The 20,566-nt window shown below is 37.5% G+C and overlaps 1 protein-coding gene across 6 annotated transcripts in view; it reads right to left on the bottom strand.

The window, feature by feature from the left end:
- PPFIA2 (PPFI scaffold protein A2) overlaps positions 1–20,566 on the bottom strand; it is a 357,310-nt gene that overhangs the window by 10,825 nt on the left and 325,919 nt on the right. For all 6 annotated transcript variants that reach the window (XM_075429542.1, XM_075429536.1, XM_075429538.1 and 3 more), the window contains 5 exons: positions 11,605–11,686; positions 6,980–7,180; positions 4,789–4,851; positions 3,316–3,345; positions 597–772 (listed from right to left, as the gene is read on the bottom strand). In XM_075429542.1, coding sequence (XP_075285657.1) covers positions 597–772; positions 3,316–3,345; positions 4,789–4,851; positions 6,980–7,180; positions 11,605–11,686 — 552 coding nt within the window. The remainder of the gene's footprint in view (positions 1–596; positions 773–3,315; positions 3,346–4,788; positions 4,852–6,979; positions 7,181–11,604; positions 11,687–20,566) is intronic.

Genomic DNA, 20,566 nt, shown 5'->3' with positions numbered 1-20,566 from the left:
TCAGCTCTTGCGAGCCGTGAGATGTTTTGTCAGATCAGGCCTCAAAAAAGTGACAAATCAGACAGTACATTAAAAATATCCACTTCTTGTCACATAAACATCTCTCCCTAAAGTCTAAATGCCTTTATTTCCATATTTCCAATTTAGCTTTCTGGCTATATCCCTAGATAACCAGAACCACTGTCACTTTGCTTGTACTGTTAACAGCTTTTATGTGCTACACATAATATTTTTGCATTGTTATGAGATCTCAGGGCTTCAAATCTTAGTCTACCATTCTCTGATACTTTAAACCACTCAATAATTTATTTACTGTTTCTTTTCTGTGTTGTCAAGGCTTTATTTATATATTCATGTTTCCCCACTCATTATGAAATTTTTCTGTGCTATCTGAGTTTTGAGAAACACAATTGCAATGTGGTTGCTATTACTAAAGGAATCTCCATCAAATCAGATTTCTGACACTTATCACTCACTTTTCTGTGTGGTTTTCCAAGCCAGAACAACAGAATGTAAGCATTCTTATTCTGTGCAGCACTGAGCACTACGTCAGACACATAAACATCTCTACAGGTGTAGTCTTTATGCAAACATACCGATGAAAGCTATCCACCATTTTTAAGTGCACACGCAGATCTTTCTTTGTCAGGTGATCTAACATCCTCGCATCTACCAGGCATTCCATGAAATAACTTCGGTACTGAGGTAAACCCAGACTGGGGAGCCATTCGTTACCTATCCATTCGTGGTTCATATCACCATAAGCCAGGGTCTACAGGGAAGAAAAAAAGGAGAGGGGGAACAAATTCTTGAGTTTGTTCAAGGCTGCACCACAGACTGAAGACAGAAAATCTGCTATGCTTGTTTCTAGTGAGACTTCCTAGCTTAGAAATTCTTTCTGAAAGAAAAGCATTCTTGTTTTACATCATACTGATTTTTGAGGTGGAAGCTACTGCAAGATATTTGTTACTAATAGCCATTTTGCCTGCTTTGTCTTGTTTTTTATCTTTGTAAAATGTAAGAATTTTTTTTGTAATCATAAAATCATAGAATGGTTTGGGTTGGAAGGGACCTTATAGATCATCTAGTTCCACCCCCCCCCGCCATGGACAGGGACACCTTCTACTAGACCAGGTTGCTTCTAAGACCCATCCAACCTGGCCTTGAACACTTCCAGGGAGGGGGTATCCACAGCCTCTCTGGGCACCCTGCTCCAGTGCCTCACCACCCTCACAGTGAAGAATGACAATTCTTCTATCTAATCTAAATGTACCCTCTTTCAGTTTAAAGCCATTACCCCTTGTCCTGTCATTCCATGCCCTTGTAAATAGTGCCTCTCCAGCTTTCCTGTGGGTGCCTTCAGGTGCTGGCAGGCTGCTATAAGGTCTCCCCGCAGCCTTCTCTTCTCCAGGCTGAGCAGCCCCAACTCTCTCAGCCTTTGCTCATAGCAGAGGTGTTCCAGCCCTCTGACCACCTTTGTGGCCTCCTCTGGACCCGCTCCAACAGTTCCATGTCTTTCCTGTGCTGAGGGCTCCAGATCTGGACACAGTACTCCAGGTGAGGTGTGACCAGAGTGGAGTACAGGGGCAGAATCACCTCCATAGTTTAAATTTTGAGTTTTAAATGCCAGTAAACTTATTATACAATGAAAATGTGTTTGTTTCAGAATCCTACCTGCCTTCAGCTGACTTCCTAGAATATTTATGCTAGACAGATCCTACATAAAACTGGGGCTAGGATTTCCTAAATAGGACCTGTCTTTCACGGTTACACACCTGTAGTCCTTCTGAGACTAGAAGTTAATTTCAGTTTGTCAGCCAAGTTTACCTGACCTCCCTTCGGCATAACTCAGAGCAGATGACCAAATACATTCTATAAATGAGGTCTTTTCAGCTGTGAAAAGCTTAAACTGAAGTGTGTCATATGCAGAGCTCAATAAATTAATTCTTTCAGGTAGGAACAAACCAGATTCCTCCTAGAAGCTAGCATGCAGTCATTAAGCTACTTCATTGTTCAGCTGAAATTTCAATGGGGCAAGGAAGAAAGTATATGAAAAAACACATGCGTGTTGAGCTATTTTTCATATGGGTTGCACAATTAAGATGCAAACCAGATAGATTTACGTCTCATTATTATGAATTATTTTGGTACCACTAAAACTTAACAGAAGAGAGAACTGATAAATTGCAAGATCAACACCTCCTCAATAGGATCCTGCTCAGCTTTGAGCATCACTTTCAAGACTAACTATCCTTTTGGTTGTTTTTTAATGTCTTCTGTCATTATAGACAAAAGGATAAAAAAGTACAAGCCAGATATATTTTCTGTGGGGGGAAATATAGTCCCCTCATCTCTCATTATAGTGAGACTTTGAAGAGAAAAGGAATGCCATAAGTAAAGACAGTAAGACTATGTAAGTGTGTGCATACATTATAGAGAGAGAAGGAAGTTGAAAAAGGTAAGTAATTGATAGTCTAACTAAAGTGAAAAATTTTGTTCCTAATTATACAAGACTATTTGTAGACTGATACTTCTGATACTCGGGTGTGATTTAAAAGTTGTTCTAAAAAATATCTGGTGTAATTTTAGAAATGTTAGATCTCAAACTCTTGGCATCTTTTAGTAGCCTGTTCTCAAAAACGAAGAAAATATTTTTTCTAGTTTAGCTGGGAGGAAGAAGATATGTCTAAAATGTAGCCAGCTGGGAATATTTAGACTGTCTCTCTGAATGTGGGTTTACCAAGCGAAAATCATGGTTGTAATAGGATGTAGGAATATAAGGAAGTGACCTAACATGCCTATGTATATGACCTTACTGTACATGCCCTGGTGCAGGGACACTGCCAAGCATCCCTGTCTGCTATGATGCAAAAGCCTCTTCCCATCTTGTGAGTCACCGCACAGCCACAGGCCGCTGCACATGACCTCACTTAGAGGTGGGTTTCAGGCATCCATTCAAATTGCAGCTGCATCTGTTTCAGTTTTTCATCATCCCTGGGACATTAAAAATTCATATTAATGGCTGGGAGTGCAAAATAAAGGACTGTGTCGAGGCCCCTGGAAACATTAAGTAGCACATAGTAACAGCAATTTATTTTAACAAAAATATTTACAGCATATGTACCTCTGTGCTTTACCTAGCAAACCTGTCAAGACAGTATGTTTTTTGCATTAGAATGTTAAAATGGGTAAATCATAATTCAATCATTGAGATACCATCACAATACTATACTCCTCTATGTGTATTGATAATTACACTAATTACATTATTGTTAGCTTTCTGTTAAAAAAAAAAATCATGTGAAACGGTCATACCTGAGCCCAGCTGCCTTCTTCAGACTCTTTCTGTGTTATCAGCAGGAAGCAATTAGTAAAGCAGGTAAAAAGACAATAAAAATGAGTTATAAAAAGACGTGGTTTTCATGTGTATATTAATAAGTACAAATGAAAATACACAAATGTAAAATGTGCCAGGAAAGTAACTCCACTCAGTGGCAATGCCCTGGGCTAAACTGCCTTAAAAATTATGAGATTAAAACCATAAAATCTTAGTAGAGCAAATTTAGCTAAGTTTTCAAGAGAGAAAGTTATTATAGCTTGGTGAAACCTTACAGCACTATCTTAAACACTTTTTACAGTTTCACAACCAAAACACTTCCATTTACTTACAAAATTGGGCATTAGAGATGCCATTTTTTGTTTCTAGCTAGATTTTGCAACATTCACAATAAAGCCCTCTTCTTGTAAATATATTGTGAAGGAGCTTTTTATATAACATTTTTTATGGCAAAACTGTATTTTCTGGCTGGCCAGTTAAAGAGGATCAACTCTATTTCTGGCCAGCTGAGTGTTGTTATATTTGTATTTATCTTTACCAACAATAATAAAATCAAAAATGAGCTTGGCTGTGAAAACAAAAACACCTCTTGATGAGAATCTGCTTCATGAATGTTCATGAGAAAACTTAAAATTGTATAGCAAGCATAAATTTCTAAGAAATAAGTCTTTATTGCATTAAAATTTAGCTTCAGTACCTCCCCCCCCATTTATGGATTGGGCTGACTATAAAGTTTTCCAGACTGAAGACAGTTTTTTCAAACATCTCACTGTAGGATTGTATCATGTTTTATAAGCACTGTTATGGAGTTGTTATGATGTAATGCTAAAAACAAAACCTAAAATGCTATATGTTCCAAGTAAAAGAAAAAATTTAAACTATTGAATAAAATCTATTAATATTTATTTATGTCCCCCTGAAGCAGGGAGAGGTTTGACAAAAGTCAATAAACAAATGACACACTCCATGCACCCTAAATCAAAGAGCGTGAATACATGAGTATGTACACGATAGACTCAGCATTAAGGAAAACATTGAGTTGTCTTATGCACCTTTATCAAGCCTGTTCTTATTTTTTTTCTATTTCAGAAGGTATAAAACTATGTTTAGAAGAGGTACTAGGGAGTAGAGTACAGGGGAAATGTTGCACCTGTAACCGCGACAATTTCACTAAAAGAGGGTTCACACTGGCAATAAAACTATTATGTACTGTAAAACTCCAGTACTGGTTTTAGGTTCATACAATTTTTGTGGCTGCAATCCAGTCTGTAATTTCTTTTGCTGAGAAGTGATGTAACTGTTCTTTAAATTCAATTTCACTATCCCTGCGACTTTCTAATGGCATGGTCGGGAAGCATCCTACAGAAGATACGGCATCTGCGTTAAAGCATATACATCCTAGTTCTCTTTCGAGCACTGAAACCATTTTAAATGGAAGCGAAAACACTAACCGTTTTAGCTGGAGCAGCAAGATTTTCCATTTCTTCATGGGTCACCCAAACATTGCCTGAGGGCTAGGGACAAGGCCCGCAGGGAGGCAGGTGGGATCCACGTTAGGTAAGCAGTGGTAAAGAAGAAAGGCAGCACCACTGTAAGTTAACAGCGTATAGCATCACCATCAGCACAACCATGTTTTTGCCTCTACCGAGCTGCAGCTAGAGACAATTTTACACAACTTGTTTTGTATCTTTCGTTAGATGATTCTGAACAGACGCAACGGAGTATTTCAGCTAGAACTGATGGATGAAATCCGGCAGAGCACCGTCACAGAGGACAGAATAATAATTAAAGCTGCATTTCAGACACAAGTGGCAAACACAACCTTTAGCTCATAGCTCTGTCTGCTGGCAAGCTTCAGTTCTCAAACATTTTCCAGCCTAAATATTCTGCACACATCACGTGTGCATATCGTAATCTAAATAATGAGTACTTCCCCCATGTTTCTGTGAATCAAAAATGTCAAGAGAATTCCCTTGCAAAACTATTTTTCCTCAACCTATTGTTTTCAGTCGGATTATTACTAGGACAATGAGATGAGGCAGGGAGGGGGTGTGGAAGTCTGCTGTGCACATGAAGTAAAATGTGGTGTGTTTTCTTGAGAGCTGAAGTAAATTAACTCTTTTCCTGAGAAAGAGGGGAGGCAGAAAGACTTGGGACTCAGAAATGCACCTTCCAGGGCATGGCAGCTTTGTGCTGCCAATTACTCAGGGAAAATTAAAAAAAAACAAGGCAAAATTATTCCCAATATTTCTAGCTTGAATGTACTGTTTTCTCATTTAATGAGTGTCAATGCTCTTATTCTTTGAAATATACTCTTATGGTCTAAAAATCAAAATGAATTTTGTTTAATAATTCAACATCACATTGAGTCTATACTGCTTCACTTAGGGGAAATCCATTGTGATTCACAGTATTACCATGGTTATGGCATATACAACTGTTGTAAGGGGAGAAAATAACAGACGGGGAAATATATTTAAAGAACCTCAGCAATGTCAAGATGAAAGTCAACAGGGACGTTAGAGTCCTGCTGCCCAGTTGCTTATATAGCTCAGTGGATCTGGAACCCCTCAAAGGTATCTCAATTCTGATTTCCACCAAAAAATTCTCCATGAATTCCATAAAGATAAGAGATTACAAAGTATAAATATTATTATTAACATCATCATTATTATTATCTTACTATTAGAAGTCTGAGCTGCGCTACTGGAGTAGTACTCTTTGTCCTTCAGTTCTATGCCATGTTTCCCATCTAATTAAACACATTTTTTTTTCTTTTTTTTTTCTTTAGTTACAATCTCTGTTTCCTCTTTCATAGTCATCACCATGAGCCTCTCAGCATGAAACTTCCCTTTTGTTATCTTGTTTCTTTTTCTCCTTATCAATTTGGCCTGGTTTTCTTTGTTTTCCACTAAAAGGTGCTTTTTCTCTGTAGCACATAGATTCTTACTCTCCCTTCATGTACTTTTTTTCTTTTTGATATATTCCTCATTCCTTTCAGACCTGTATCTCTACTTGCTTCCTTCCTGTCTGCTGCCGCTCTCTCTCCTTTCACCACCAAATGCACACACTCCACTTCTCCCTTCCAGACTCTCCCTTCACACCTCCAAACGCTGCTTGTCTTAAAAGCACGAAGAACTTAAAGCCAGCTGACTCAATTAGATAACATTTGAAAGGATGCAAAAAAGGGGAATGGAAACAAGATTCAAAAGAGCTGTGTTCCTACATAACCTCTCCCCTCTCCTGCCTTGCCCACACCTCCCCCAAGAAAAAAAGAGAGAAACAAACAAAAAAAAGAGAAACAACAAAAAAAAGAGAAACAATCTGATTTGGTTCCAAGAGATAACTTGAAGGAAAAGAAAGGCAAAAATACAGGCAAAATTACAAACAAGAGGCTCAATACTGGTCATTTAGATAACATCAAGGTTAATGAAAAGCATAAATAAAAAAAAAAAGAACATCTGCTAAAGGAAAAGTATTGGTGATCAACAATCAAGTGAGTGATGAACAAGTCTCTGTAAGGCAGTCCCCACTGACTGTGACCTGTGTGTTACCACAGAGCCACTCTCATACGGCAAAAGTCTTCCTGCAGACCCCTGCAGGGTGAAGTGGGGAAGAAAAGGCTAGCTGAACAGGACTCACTGTTCTGGATGTTGGAGGTGCTGACGGGCTTGTCAGTGATACCATCTCCTGGATTGCCAATCGGAGCTTTAAGCGATGAAGAGGATTGCTGATTCCAATTTCTCTTTGAATTTCGGTATCAGACAAAGCAGACATAATAGCTCCGCTCTTCACGTTGGCACGGCAGGCAGCAACGTACCAGGCTGGCATGCCTAGCCAGAGCTGTTAAGACAAAGGACACATTCATCCAAAGCACTGCTTCATTTCTCAACTGAAATTAACTGTCAAGGCACCTATCAAGCTGAATAAGCATGGTAATACATGTAAATGAGTATGACTGTCATAGTCTTTAGTAACACGAAATTGTTCCAGAACTTTTGAAATTGCCATGGCTTCATGTGAACTCTCTTTGTGGCTTTTATTGTAACCAGAACTTTCAAGCAAGGGATGCTATGAATTATTTTTAGAGCTATGCACCTCCACCAGTGGGCTACTTGACTCCCAGGCCTTTAATGATCAAGTAGTGGCACAAGTCAGTGTTACTGCCCATTTAATAGTCTTACCATATAAAGTAAACAATTTAAGAGGAATTGATTCAGTATTTTTTTCACTATTGTACTAAAATTGCTTTCTCTTTTTATCCGTGCTAGTCACCACAGTGTACTCATGGGGCACAATCTTACACTTCTTAGCTTCTATTTTCTTGGTAGAAATAAACCTAGCACAGTTCAGATAACCAACCTGGTGAGGACTGAGCTTACTGTAAATTTGGGAATGGTCTGGTGTGGTGTCACATCCCAGCTAGAAATACTGGTTAGAAGTTTCAGGAAAATGTGAGCACAGCTACATCACCTGTGGATTTAGAAGATATGCACTTGTGACTTCATGTTTTTCCTCTCCTGTTTGCCTAGGTCAGCAACAGCCCCTTGCTTCACCACTTACTCTTTTCTTCTAAAAGGTACTCTCCACTTCCAGGAGTCTTTTCTGGGATCTATCAAGTATAAATTCTTCCAGGTTTTCTCAGCTTTTTCATTTTGTGCTGCCTCACTACTATGATTGTCGGTGTCTACAGATCTTTCTTTGCTCCCAAAGGAGATTATTCCATAGCAGAGATACACATATGTGGGAAGTTTTTGTCAGTGTGAAATACATTATGCTATAGGGAAAAGTGTGAGAAGGACATAAGCAGTGAATGCCATAATCACTGAGACTGGGGGATAACACAATGGAAGATGAAGACATACCTCACTGGGTGTTTAACTCCAGGAGACTGCTAGGCTCTGTGAAACCTGAGAGAAGGAGATACTTCTCTCTGGAGAGTAGCCCTTGCCTGCCCTCTCTTCTCACCCTTTTCCAGATCGCTATAGCATGTAGGTTGGTGCGGTGAATTACATTTTTTAGTACATAGCTCTCACCACTGAGATGAAGCAGCATAATGTATAACAAAAGATTTCCACTGGGCAGCAGAACAGATAATATTCTAGATTTTGTGACACTGAGTGTCAAAGTGCATAAATTGCCCTTCACTACTTCACCTTCAGTGTATCTGAGTGTACATATTTCTGTATGCATAAAATTTATATACACATTTATACAGCTGCCTAATTTTGTTAAGTATAGATTTTTTGTACTTCACTATACTGCTATGTAATATTCCTTCAAATATAAAGTGTCAAAAGCACTTTTCAAACATACCGATTAGTTACTAATGGCTTGTAGTAGCATCTTATTCTATTCTACTGTTTCTGAAACAGAAACATGTCCATCAGCATACAGTGCAGTGATACTATGGGGCAGTAACCATTATATTCTACATTTTCAGATTTTTTAATTAATTCTGGGTAGATGTCAATTAACAACAATCTGTGTTTGAATTTCAGTGGGCTAGAGCATCTGTGACTAAATGAAGTCTTTGAGAACTCTATCTCTCTGTGCATCTCAAATAGACCATCAGTATTACCTGATTTCATGATTTTAGTTTTTTCTCTTAATAATGGATTACTATAAGAGGATACAAGGTCAAATAAGTTATTAAAAATATGCCATCAGTAAATTCACCAGCAAATCTGGAAGGCAAAGACAAACTGAAAGGATTTTTATTTAATTTCTCACAGTACAGTGAAGTACTGTGTGGTTATTAACAAGTCTATACCTTATCTGTGATATATTTACTTAAAAGACAGCTGTTAAATCCCTTTTATGTCACAGAGAAAAAAGACTTGAATGTCAGATTCCAAAAGAGCTCAGACAGGCTTTTCTGTACTGATTCTTGGTGTATCACAGGGCTTGAGGAATAACTGCATCATGTTTCAAAAATCCCTTCCCACTGATGGGATGAGCCACTGTCCCCCATCCAATGCTAGTTTGAATCTTACAGATGTGATCTAATTCCATCTGACTGTAACAAAACACAAAGTTCTATGAAAGTCAAATAGTGAAGAAACCCCCACCATCTGCACTTAAACAAAGGGCCATGAGGAAACTATGCATAGCTTTAAAATCTATTTAATATTCTCATTTAATTTGACACTAATTTTTCATACATGCACTTGAAAAGCAGTTCTTCACCCTGCAGAAATAGATTCAAATGTTTGCCGCGCATTGGGTAAATTATTTCTTTAACAAATTAGGTAAAGAAATTCTTCAGCAAACAGCTGTCTCTACCAGAAAATGCAGTTAGATGAGAACAGTCTCTAAAAAGAAGGCACAGTAATTTTTCTAGGCAGAGAACCCAGATATCAAGATTGATATACTTTTCTAGAATTAGTTAAGAAAACCCACAGTTCTTAAAATATATCTCAGCTATGTCTGTGCTACATACAAACGACCAGAATAAATGCTAAGGCTGAAAAGCTAAGCCCTGAAAAGTTTGGAAATGTCACAATTGCAATCACACACACTTATTTAATTTGGGCCTTTGTCTCCTTTAATATTAATTTTGTTTTTCAGTCCGAGAGTCACATACTATATTTTCCCCAGGAGAGTATGAAATGCACACAGTGTCCATCTGCTGGCTGAATGCACTTATGTTCACTGAATAAATTCAGTACTTCTGCCCTCACGTCTTTTCATCATCAGTATTCAATACTGCAACATAAACTTCCTCATGGGCTTTCCTGTGCTGCTTTCATCATATTTCCCAAGAAGTTCACAGGTATCAATTCCTTTTTACAGCCCCTCTCTGAGACAGCAGGAAGCATATCCTGTTGTGCAGCTAAGAACCAAGGCAAAAAAAGATTAGGACTTAACTTGTCAGAAATTTCTTCAAATTTTGGATCACCCTGGAGGGCATCAAGGGCAGATTTTTCTCAATATTCAGAAATGTATAGACCTTTGTATGTTCACCTTTCCACCAAATCAGCTTTGACTGTGATATTGAATATTTCTGACTGATACAAATCTGGTTACAGAACTCTCAAAATCGTATGAAGAAGTCAGGTAGTGGTCAAATTAATGAACGTTCTATACTAACAGAGATATTTTTTTGGAAGGAAGATACTATCCCATTTTCCAAGGTCATGCGCAAATGCTTCGGCTGCCTGTCTGCAGTTTTCATTTCATCTTTTTCACTGGGTACCTTCAGCAATTCCAACATGAAGTAGAAATTTTGTAGGCATTAGATGCTTTCATTCTTCATCCTTCATTTCTTCCCTGAACATACTCCTGTTAAAGCTTTGGAGGGGGACCTATTTTTTTAATTGAAGGGAAAAACCCTACAGATTCTATCTGATGATCAATGTACGATACTCACAGCAGATATGAGAATAGGTGGGGATACATAGAGACTCCTGCTACAGACAAGGAACAGACACCCATTCCCTGAGCTAACAAAGAGCTTGTATCCACACTGAACTGTTACAGCCTTGCCATGTAAAAGTGACTGTCTATTTGTATAAGAACACCTTTACTTTCTGCTTTCTCCCCTCCTCAGCATCTGGGTGAATATTTTTTTAATAGTTCCTTCACCTAAAACAATCACTGATTTTTGTCAAAATTGATGGACAGCTCTGCTGAATGTTTCTCTGGATGAGTTCCAAAATCCACTTATTTTGGCTTTCCAAATACAGGAGATTTCAGAGATGAAGGCACTGCCTGTCAAATCAGAGAGATTTCAACCTGGATCTCCCACGTCCTTGGTGAAAGTGCCGAGAGGAACACCTCTTTTTTTTTTTTTTGTTCTGAGTGATATCTAGGTAAACCAGCCCTTTCCCATTATATTTTAAAAAGAGAAAGTTAAAAATTCTCTTCATTTATTAAAAATTCTGAAGATGTAGCTGCTGAGTTAGCCTCAAAGAAAATACAATAGCTATTTTTTTTCCTCCTTAGCACATCATCCTATGTAACTCTGTGGAGTTCCTAGATATTTAGAGACTGAGAAATCACAAGATTTCAAAAATTTGGCATTTGAGTGCATTTGATAAGCCTTTTTTCCTGTTCTCATCCCCCAAGTAATCACGTCTTACTTTTTTTCAGCTCTAGTCTCTGATTTACACCATCCAGTGTAAAAATTTACTCAGAGCTTATGGCACAGTGCACAGGGGAGAGAGCAGAAGACTTCAACACTCTCTTTGAGAATTTGTAAGGAGGAGCGCACAGAAGCAGTCTACAAACATGACTCACGTTTCCAAGTTGTGGCCAACACTTACCTCCAGCCAGGCAACCACTGTTGGCCCATCCCACTGCGCAAAAGGCAAACCCTTTCTCCGAGCTTCTTCCAGAAGTTCATGTCTAAAAATAGATCAAACATTGTTAAATATCCAGAGTTATATGCAGAGACAACATAAATGCAATGATGCCTTTTTGTTGAGGGTAACAACAGTGAAGCATGATGACAGGCATAGAAAACACCAGTGAACAATACAGCTCCTTCCCTTTTTTGAATGTATTCCTTAATCTCTTCACAGCTCTTCTTTTTCTGTTTTTCTGGTGCATTTTGACATCCCTTTAAACACCTAATATACAAAAAGCAAGGTTTCTGTCTGTTCTTAGATGAAAAAATACAGGACTGGGATACCCTATATAGAAGCCTCACCCATATAATAGAAGACATTGGTGAAGAGAGAAAACTGAGAGATTCCTCCTGAGACTAGCTTAGCTTGGTCTGGTAATGATCCAGAAAGGCCCAAAATTGCCAGCTTCTAGATGTGAGCTAAGCATGGATGTAACGCAGCCAGGTCGGAGAGGTCTCTGAAACACTAAACCTGGTGGATCAGCTATTCACAATTCTAGGGTCTCTGGAGTACAGCTGTTGGCATCTTAAATAAGCCATCCATGGCTAATTAAGTGTTGATTGTATCTTGAATAGTTCCATGTTATTTTTTCATTATTATTGCTTATATACAACAGAAATCCATGTAATCTACTAATGTATACATTTTCATAATTATAGAATTGATGTGGTTTCTCAGTTTTATACATATGCATATATACATATATATTTCTATTGAGTTGATCAGATACCAACCTAGCTCCTGCATCTGCAGCTTCTCTGAACTGCAACCAGCATGTTTTGTAAAACATCATTATCAAAGCTTAACACATACTTTTAATACAGCGGCATTATTTGGTAAAATTATGTATAGGCCAGCCAGCCAGCCTATCAGGATAATGCTCTATATAAAATATGTTCAATCATTTCATCAGACATTTTTATTCCTGGAGCAGAAATAAAGAATCTAGTGTGGTGGTGGCAAAGAAAAAGCAGTCCTTCAAAAGTCCTTTTTTTTTAGGTATTTAACAACATATTTTCAACTGCCTCCTACCAAGTGAAACACAAAAGAATGCTCTCAGCAACAAGCTGTAGTGAAAAACAAATTAGATAGGGACTATGCTAATGTACTATTAAAATTTGCTTACATTCCCACATAACAAGGAAATCTTGGAATTATAGCTTCAGTTTTGCTCTGTTCTCCTTTATTACTACTGCTTTTGTGGTTCAGTTATCCCTTGGCAATTCTTCACTGCCTTAGCAGCATTTCAAATATATGTACTACAAAAATCCAGCAGATAAAAGCGATGGAGTGATCTTACTTGTAAGGAGTATTCCTTCCGGGATTTTTGCACTGCCGAGGGGTCAGACTGAGAGAATTTGGCTTTAGTAGAAAAATGGATCTCAAATAGCAATTTTGCATATGTGTTTAAATCCCTCGCTCTGAATATTAATAGAAAGACAGCTGCTTTACTTTCTGTATCTGCTGTAGTAATATGTAACACTACAAATACTTGAGAGCGTTACTGTTTATCTAGCTTCTCCTCCCACACATCCATTGCAGCATACCTTATTCTTTGTTACTCAGATGTCCCAAGACATTGTAGACCTATCCTTACTTTCTGTGAAGGCAGAATCCTCAGTAAAATGCGAAGAAGTTGCTCTTTGGGTACACAACCACCTTGTTACCTTCAGTAGCTGGTGGAGGTGCAGGAATTCCATATTCCCAGGGAGACAAGCAGTGAAGGCCAGTAGAGATATACACACTTGGCTGCTTAGGAAAGCAGAATCTAGGCACGGCCAGACACAGCCACCTCCTAGCTACCTGTGGATGAAGTATCTGGGTTGCAGCCTTCCCTCGGAGCCGGTTCTGTGGGGCGCCTGCAAAGATACAGCAGTGCTGTACCTCCCTCAGATGCCACAGCAGGGTTGCACGGTTTCAGCTGCCAACGGGGCTGCGAGCTGGCATGGCTGTCCCCAGCAAGAGCCAAGCTTTCAGGGATGCCTCTTCCTCATCTGGCCAGTTTTGGTGTCCTGTGGCAGAGCATGGACCCTGCAAAACTCTGTGTGGCTTGCTCCTTCCCCAAAGCCAGCCCAAGCCCAGGGAGCAGCCCCTTCTGCAGCTGGGAATCCCATGGAGACACCATCCTTGGAGGAACCTGAGCCCAGATTTTTCCTTATCTGGGCTATCATCTTTACCCATCCCAGCTAAAAAGAGCAGGGCTGGTTAACACAGTAAGTAAAAAAAGATTATGGCTTTGAGGGTCACTGGCCTTCCTTGCTTCTGCCGGTCTCCTGCTGCAAGCAGGAGAGCAGCAGCACATGGTCTACAAGGAGATGGGGAGGAAGTTTTGACCTATTTCTCTGATTCGGTGTTAAATGCCTGTGTGACCTCAGGAACTGAAAGGCCTGCAGAAGAGGCATTAGGCCTTTAAGGTCTCACTTCCATGAAAAACTTAAATCCTTATGCTAGAATTATAAAGTACGTATTTCTAGGGAGTCTTCTGTGACTTTGCACCATTTGAACTGGTCTGAGGCTTGTTGTGGAGGTTTAGCATTATTTCAGCGCTTCTCCAACAAATAGAGTCACCCAGAGTAGGAGCGCACTTCTGTTATTTCAGAGGCAGTCTGGCTCACAGAGCTAAAGGAAAATATAGTTGTGATGATTATTAATTTTGACTGCAGAAAATAGGGCCATGACAGGAATGGGATGTCCTATGTATGTATACTGTAGCCAAAGACTACAGTATGATAAACATAATCCGAAGGGTCTTGGCATGTAGAAGGGAAGTGTTTTGGTTTGAAAATATTTGTAGTGTAAAGTTAAAACCCTTTACTCGGACATGCAGAGGGAATACAGCCATCATAAGGCCTGTGCCTCACTTACTGATGTGAAATACTATAAGGATTTTTATAACATTTCTTTCCCTTAAAATGAATTTTATGCTTCTGAACTTACACTTCCTTCCTGCAGATGTTTCATTTAAAAACCTCTTCAATATTAAAGTTTATTTAAATTACATTTTACTTTTTGAACTGTGTTCTTTGACTACTTTTTAATCCACACTAGCAGATCTGCAGAACCTGAACCTTCAATTTCTAAGCCAGAAGTAAACCCAGAATTTCTGGGTTTTTTACTGAGAGACATTCTTTAGTTGGCAGTCGAAGAAAACTCTTGGGTTTTTTATATGAACTAGTACTACAGAAAAAACTCCGCTCTTTCAAAATCAGTTTAAAATGTCATGTAGGAAAAAAAACATGTATCATTTTGATCAATAGTGCAAATCATCAGAAAAACTAATCTGGTGATCTCCCTATTTTGGAATATAATGTGAATATTTTAGAACAGCCTGAATGTACTGTTGTTCCTGTGGGACAGTCACTGGCTTCCTGAAAACAGGAGGTCCTCAAAGCCAAATATTGGTGACTGCAGTTTAATTTTCCGTACAAAAACAGGCACCTGATCACAGACGGAAGAAAAGAATACCCTAAAGCTTGTCACTTCCTCTCCCTTTCATTACAAAGATAGGCTTTAGAGATCGTGAACAGCATTATACAGTTTCTCTAATTTGGAAGATGCTTTGCAGGAGAACATGGGGATTTTCTCCTCCTAAGACATTGTCAGAAGAATACTACATGTTATAATGTGTCCACTTTGCATTGGTAAGGAGGCAGGGGAATTAAAATGTAATTATTTCCACGCTCATTTAGGTTTTTTGGCAACATATGAAAACAAGCTGATAAGGAAGAATTGACATTAATTAGGCATTACTATAAATGCTATTATTTTGTAGATAAGGCTTTAAACCACTTACTACCACTGGAATGAATTCCAAATTAAAGCCGTATTTTTAAAGATAACATTATGACTGTTCAAGAACAAAATCCTCTTCCTTGAGACGTTACGGGAGTAACTGCAATATGCTGTTTAAAACATATCATTACCCTGAGCCTCGTTGTGCAGTCAGGAAATTTCATTAACATCAACTGTTTAGCATTCATCTAAAATTTGAGAGATGCTTGTATTTGTCTGTTTTAGAGAAAGTGCCTCATAAAGTAGGATGTCTTCACTCTTTTATCAAAGATAGAAAAGTCATATCATGTCAAGTTGTGTTTTGGAGTTGTATGTCAGAGAAGTGGGGTTGCCTCCCTAGCACTGACTTCTGATGTTCATTTGTCCCCCAAATTACTTCTGAAGGATACTGTTACACTGGGCCATTTTCTTGAGCACCATTCTTGAAAGCCAAGTGCAACTGCCCAATTCAACCTATCAGCCTGGGAGCACAACTGCCTCATACCATGGGGACTACAAATTCTTCAATATCTCTCTGCACAGCAGAGGTACGTGGGAGCAAAAGGAAGGGGGAAATGCTAAGAGCAAAGCTATGTTATTATCCTGCAAATATTCTATTGCATATATATCCTTCCCTTGCACCAGGAAAATTCTAGCTCTGTATCAGCAGCCCTCACCAACTCATTGCATAAAACTCAATGAACTTTATTAAAAATAAGAACAATCTTTAAATAGACTTTGTGTGGGAAGTTAACAAGATCTTGATTTAAAGTATGTCATTCAGTGACATTCAATTTTCTTTATGAAGATGAGGCTCTCTCCCAAGAAGTGAAAAAGAAATAACGGCTTTGGATTTATGATACACATAATGCAAACACTCTGTGTAGTACACAAAGTCCAGACACTGTCTTGATGAAACTTGAACAATGTTTCAACATAGGTCTTCATATTTCTGCAAATAATAGAATTTACTCTGATAGTTCTAGTAGGGTTCACATGACAAGGCCTCAGGGATATTGTATTGTGCATGTTATAATGTCTCTTAGTTAAAATGTAATCATAAATGTGAGATAAATCGAAATGGAGGCACGGTGAAGTCAGAAACCAAATCATGTAAGCAAAATGAAAGCAGAATTTATTCAAAAATTTTGGCTAGCGGGCAATTTAGATCCTATGAAATGGCCTTTACCCACAGACATTTTCTCGAAAAGGTAACAGACAAAAGTGTTTACCTAGCAGACCCTCTGATTATTATTACTGACACTATCACAACTATTATTATCACGAATACTAAAGTGTTTATTTTACAACAAAATATTATACACGATTAGTTTCTAGAATAGAAATAGATAGAAACGATAGACGAAATATACTACATTCATCTGAGTAATCATCTGATTTCAAATTACGATTAAACACATCTGCCTCTCGAAAGACTGCAAAATTCAGGAGACAGGATTTCTAATGAACTAAGCTGGATTTGGATTTTGGATTTTATCTTTTCTATTGTCATTTGCTAAATATTGAAGAGAAGCTAGAGTCCTGTAGCTACATTCATTGCATGACAAAGTAAGAGAGTTGAATTTGTATAAATTAAAATGTCTAATTAAAAAAAAACAAGTTACATTGTGTCTATTTATTTTCTCTAAGACTGTAAATGTTTTTTAACTAGTAAGTAGAAAAAAAGAGAGACTCAGACTTGATATTGCCATGAAATGCTGATTTAATTTAATCTGAAAGGATCCATCTGACTTAGAGACTGCACTAATTAAAAACTGGGTCAGATATTGTTTCAACTTTGGCACTTAAGTGACTTTTAAATAATTTGAAATCCTCATTCTTTCTCCTTTTTGATATTTGATATAATAGACTGAGAAAAATGGGCAAAATTCAACTTCCATCTTTACAAAATGTTTTGTATTCAATTTTAAGGAGTTTTTGGAAAAAATGACTGAGATATAGAAATCAAGATGCAACTAATACAAGTTTTTAAATCTATAAAATCAGGAACTATAACTTTAAATTTAACAGCATCCTGGATAACACAGATTAGCAAAGCAGATTTAACAATGCTATAATTTTTCTTTATATGTGTACATTGTAAGGGTACGCAAAATGAAGAGCAGCACTCTTTTTTTTCTGAAGACGCATATTAAACTAAGTGAAGGATGTTCAGAAATGCTTAATAAAGACCCTAACCAATTAGAGCTGCAGAGACCTACTATTAAAAAATATAATAAATCACCTGCAAAATAAACAGACTTGTATAATACATAGCCTTGTGATCTTGTATGTACTGTACTACCTTAGAGACCCCCAGAGTTCCCAGATTTATTAAATGTTATCACTTCTAATTTTATAAAGTCTCTTCATGATCACATATTCTGAATTAATGTGGTAACCCCTCCTCCTTCAGTTCTCCTTCAGTTTTTTATCCTTACACCTTTAGAAAGTTATAGCTCATTTGAATGGATGAAATTTTCTCCCTAAATTCCAAAAACTATTCAAGAAAACATAACATTTGTACAATACATCAAAGAATAGATGAAGACATTAAACTTGCTATCAGGGTAACAATTAAAAAAAAATAAACCCAAAACATAAAAAAACAATGAAGTGGTGAAAAAGAAAATAATAAAATTACATGCACAAATGAAATATTATTGTACTACTACACAGCATAAGGGCTCAAACAGAAAAAAAAGAAATTGTGTACCCTGGATTACTAGAGCATTTATGAGTTTGAGTCCTCCGTGATTTAATTAAACAGAATTTATGCCTTAATAGCATTTGTTAATCTAGGTCTTCACTCTTGTGATTTTTCCACTGACTTAAACTTTCAAATGTCTTTGTGATTCTGGGCTTCTGACTTCCCAAAACATGTTAATTTAAAAAAATCGACAGAAGTTATCTCCAAGTAGTTAATCCATTCTGTTAAGCCCTGCAGAAAGAAGCCCTGACCTTTATTTGGGTGTGCATTTGATGTTTACCATTATTTTGAATATTTTGAGAGTTTTCATTTGGGTCAACGTTCTGTATGGATTTGTTACATAAGGTTCACAGAAAAAAAAAAAAGAAATAAGCATAAAACATAGAAAAGAAACATGGTGCTGAAAATGAATATGTTCAGCAGCCATGGTGTTTTAACTTACCCAGATATGCTTTTCATGAGATGGAGAGAGATGAATGGAAAAAAAGCACATAAATGTTAATGAACATAGAGCAGTCCATAAAAAAAAAAAAAATCATATGATAGATAAAATAATACCACCATTGTAACTAGAGAAATCTGTCTAACTTGTCTTTGAATGCTTTGCAGAAATTAAATGTTCTTGTGAAGAACAGATGCATCTTTCAAGATGAGATTTTCATTTAAACTGATGTTGGCTATTTATTAGGTACCACTCAGCACAGCACATCTACCATTCACAACACATCTTTGAGCCAAAGATCTGTGAACACAGTGAATGTGGAATACATTTTCATATCAAAGCATTTTGCCCAGATTTGAATAATTTCATAATGATTTCTGTGTAACATCAAAAATCCTGAAAATCCCAGACCTTTGGATTTAAGCAAATTACTATAGAGACACAGTAAAATTGACACACTACAAATCAAGGTTTACTTTTGTATGTGCAGTTTACTAATATTTTAGCAAAATATCTTACAGCAATCATAAATGACCTAGACTTGGGTTTTTGTGATGTTCTTTTTTTTTAAGTTTGCAGATTTCATGCGCACAGGTGACAAGCATTTGTAATGGTTATTCAAGCTATACAGTATTTTAATTTGAGCAGTTATGCTAATACTAGATTAGCAGCAATACTAATTTGCCCTCTAGTGATTTGCCCTCTAGGTAATCTATTCTTTCCAATATAATTGGTAACAGTATCTGCAGGAGAAAAGCAGGATGCCATTGCTCATAATAAACTTTCTTCAGCATCCTTTAATTGCCATCATAAAAAGAAAATTATATGCCTGAATTAAACCCAGACATCTCAGAAAATTATATTTCTATTGACAAATGATTTACTGAGATATAAAAATGCTTGGTAGATATAGCTATAGAAAACTGTGGGATGAAAAGCCTGTGCTCTGATTAATGAAGAAGAGGTTGCAGACATTTCAGTGAGTTCAGGAGAGGTTTGGTTTCAAGACCTTAAATTTTGTTTTCATGTGTGCGAGATCAGCAGAACAGCTGGGAGAGAGGACAGAAAGTGTGATAAGAAAAGTAGACGGAAACAAATGACAAACTTACACACAGAAGAAAGGAAAATTAAGGACAGGAAGGACAAAGGCATGCAATATAAATAAAGGACTATAGAATTATTCAAACAATTACCAAATCTGTGGGAAGTACCATTAGAATTGAATATGGATTTGCAATTTTGGGGCCAAAATCTCCATTATGCTCATTTTTGACAGAGCTAACTGTAAAGACTAACTTGAACACCTGTGCTGGAAAACCTTTTAATTTTGGATATTCCAGAGTCTATTGAACCAGAACTCCCAATTCTTACATCTTCCTCCGAGTACTCCTTTGGGTATGAGTAGAGAGAAATAAACAGGGGAGTTAACTGGAATGCGAGTAATTTTCTGGCAGCTTTAATGAGTTGGCAGTTTGCAGTCACTTGAGGATAACTCATGGGACCTGAAGGCCATTCCAGTCTCTCCCCATTATAGAAGCAGAGGATCAAGGGACATTCCTTCACTTCCTGAGCATCTTGTCCTCAGAACAATAAAACACAGCAGAAAAAAAAAGGATCCTTAAATTCTAGCTTTCGCCTTTTCATAAGACAGTAATTTTATTACCATATTATTGAAGAAACACAACAATTTCACTTAGACATATATTAAACTAAGATATGTGGATTTTTTTCCTCTGCTGTGTTTTATCCATTCTTCCCATAAAACCTAATCCTACGGTTAATCTGACAGGATATTTGCATCTGCTGGAGATCATCATTTGGAGAGCCAGCTGCATGCATGAGAGTAGCCAGAAACCCCAAATTGCAATAGATAGGCCTATATCTGTAGATAACACAGGGACTGGGGCTTTGTTCTGTTTTTGTTTGATTAAAAACTTGCAACTTGTTGATACAAA

This window comes from Opisthocomus hoazin, chromosome 8 (assembly GCF_030867145.1).
Source record: "Opisthocomus hoazin isolate bOpiHoa1 chromosome 8, bOpiHoa1.hap1, whole genome shotgun sequence".
Lineage (NCBI taxonomy): Eukaryota > Metazoa > Chordata > Aves > Opisthocomiformes > Opisthocomidae > Opisthocomus > Opisthocomus hoazin.
Note: the sequence above shows the minus strand (reverse complement) of the source record. Positions and strands in the feature narration are given on the sequence as shown.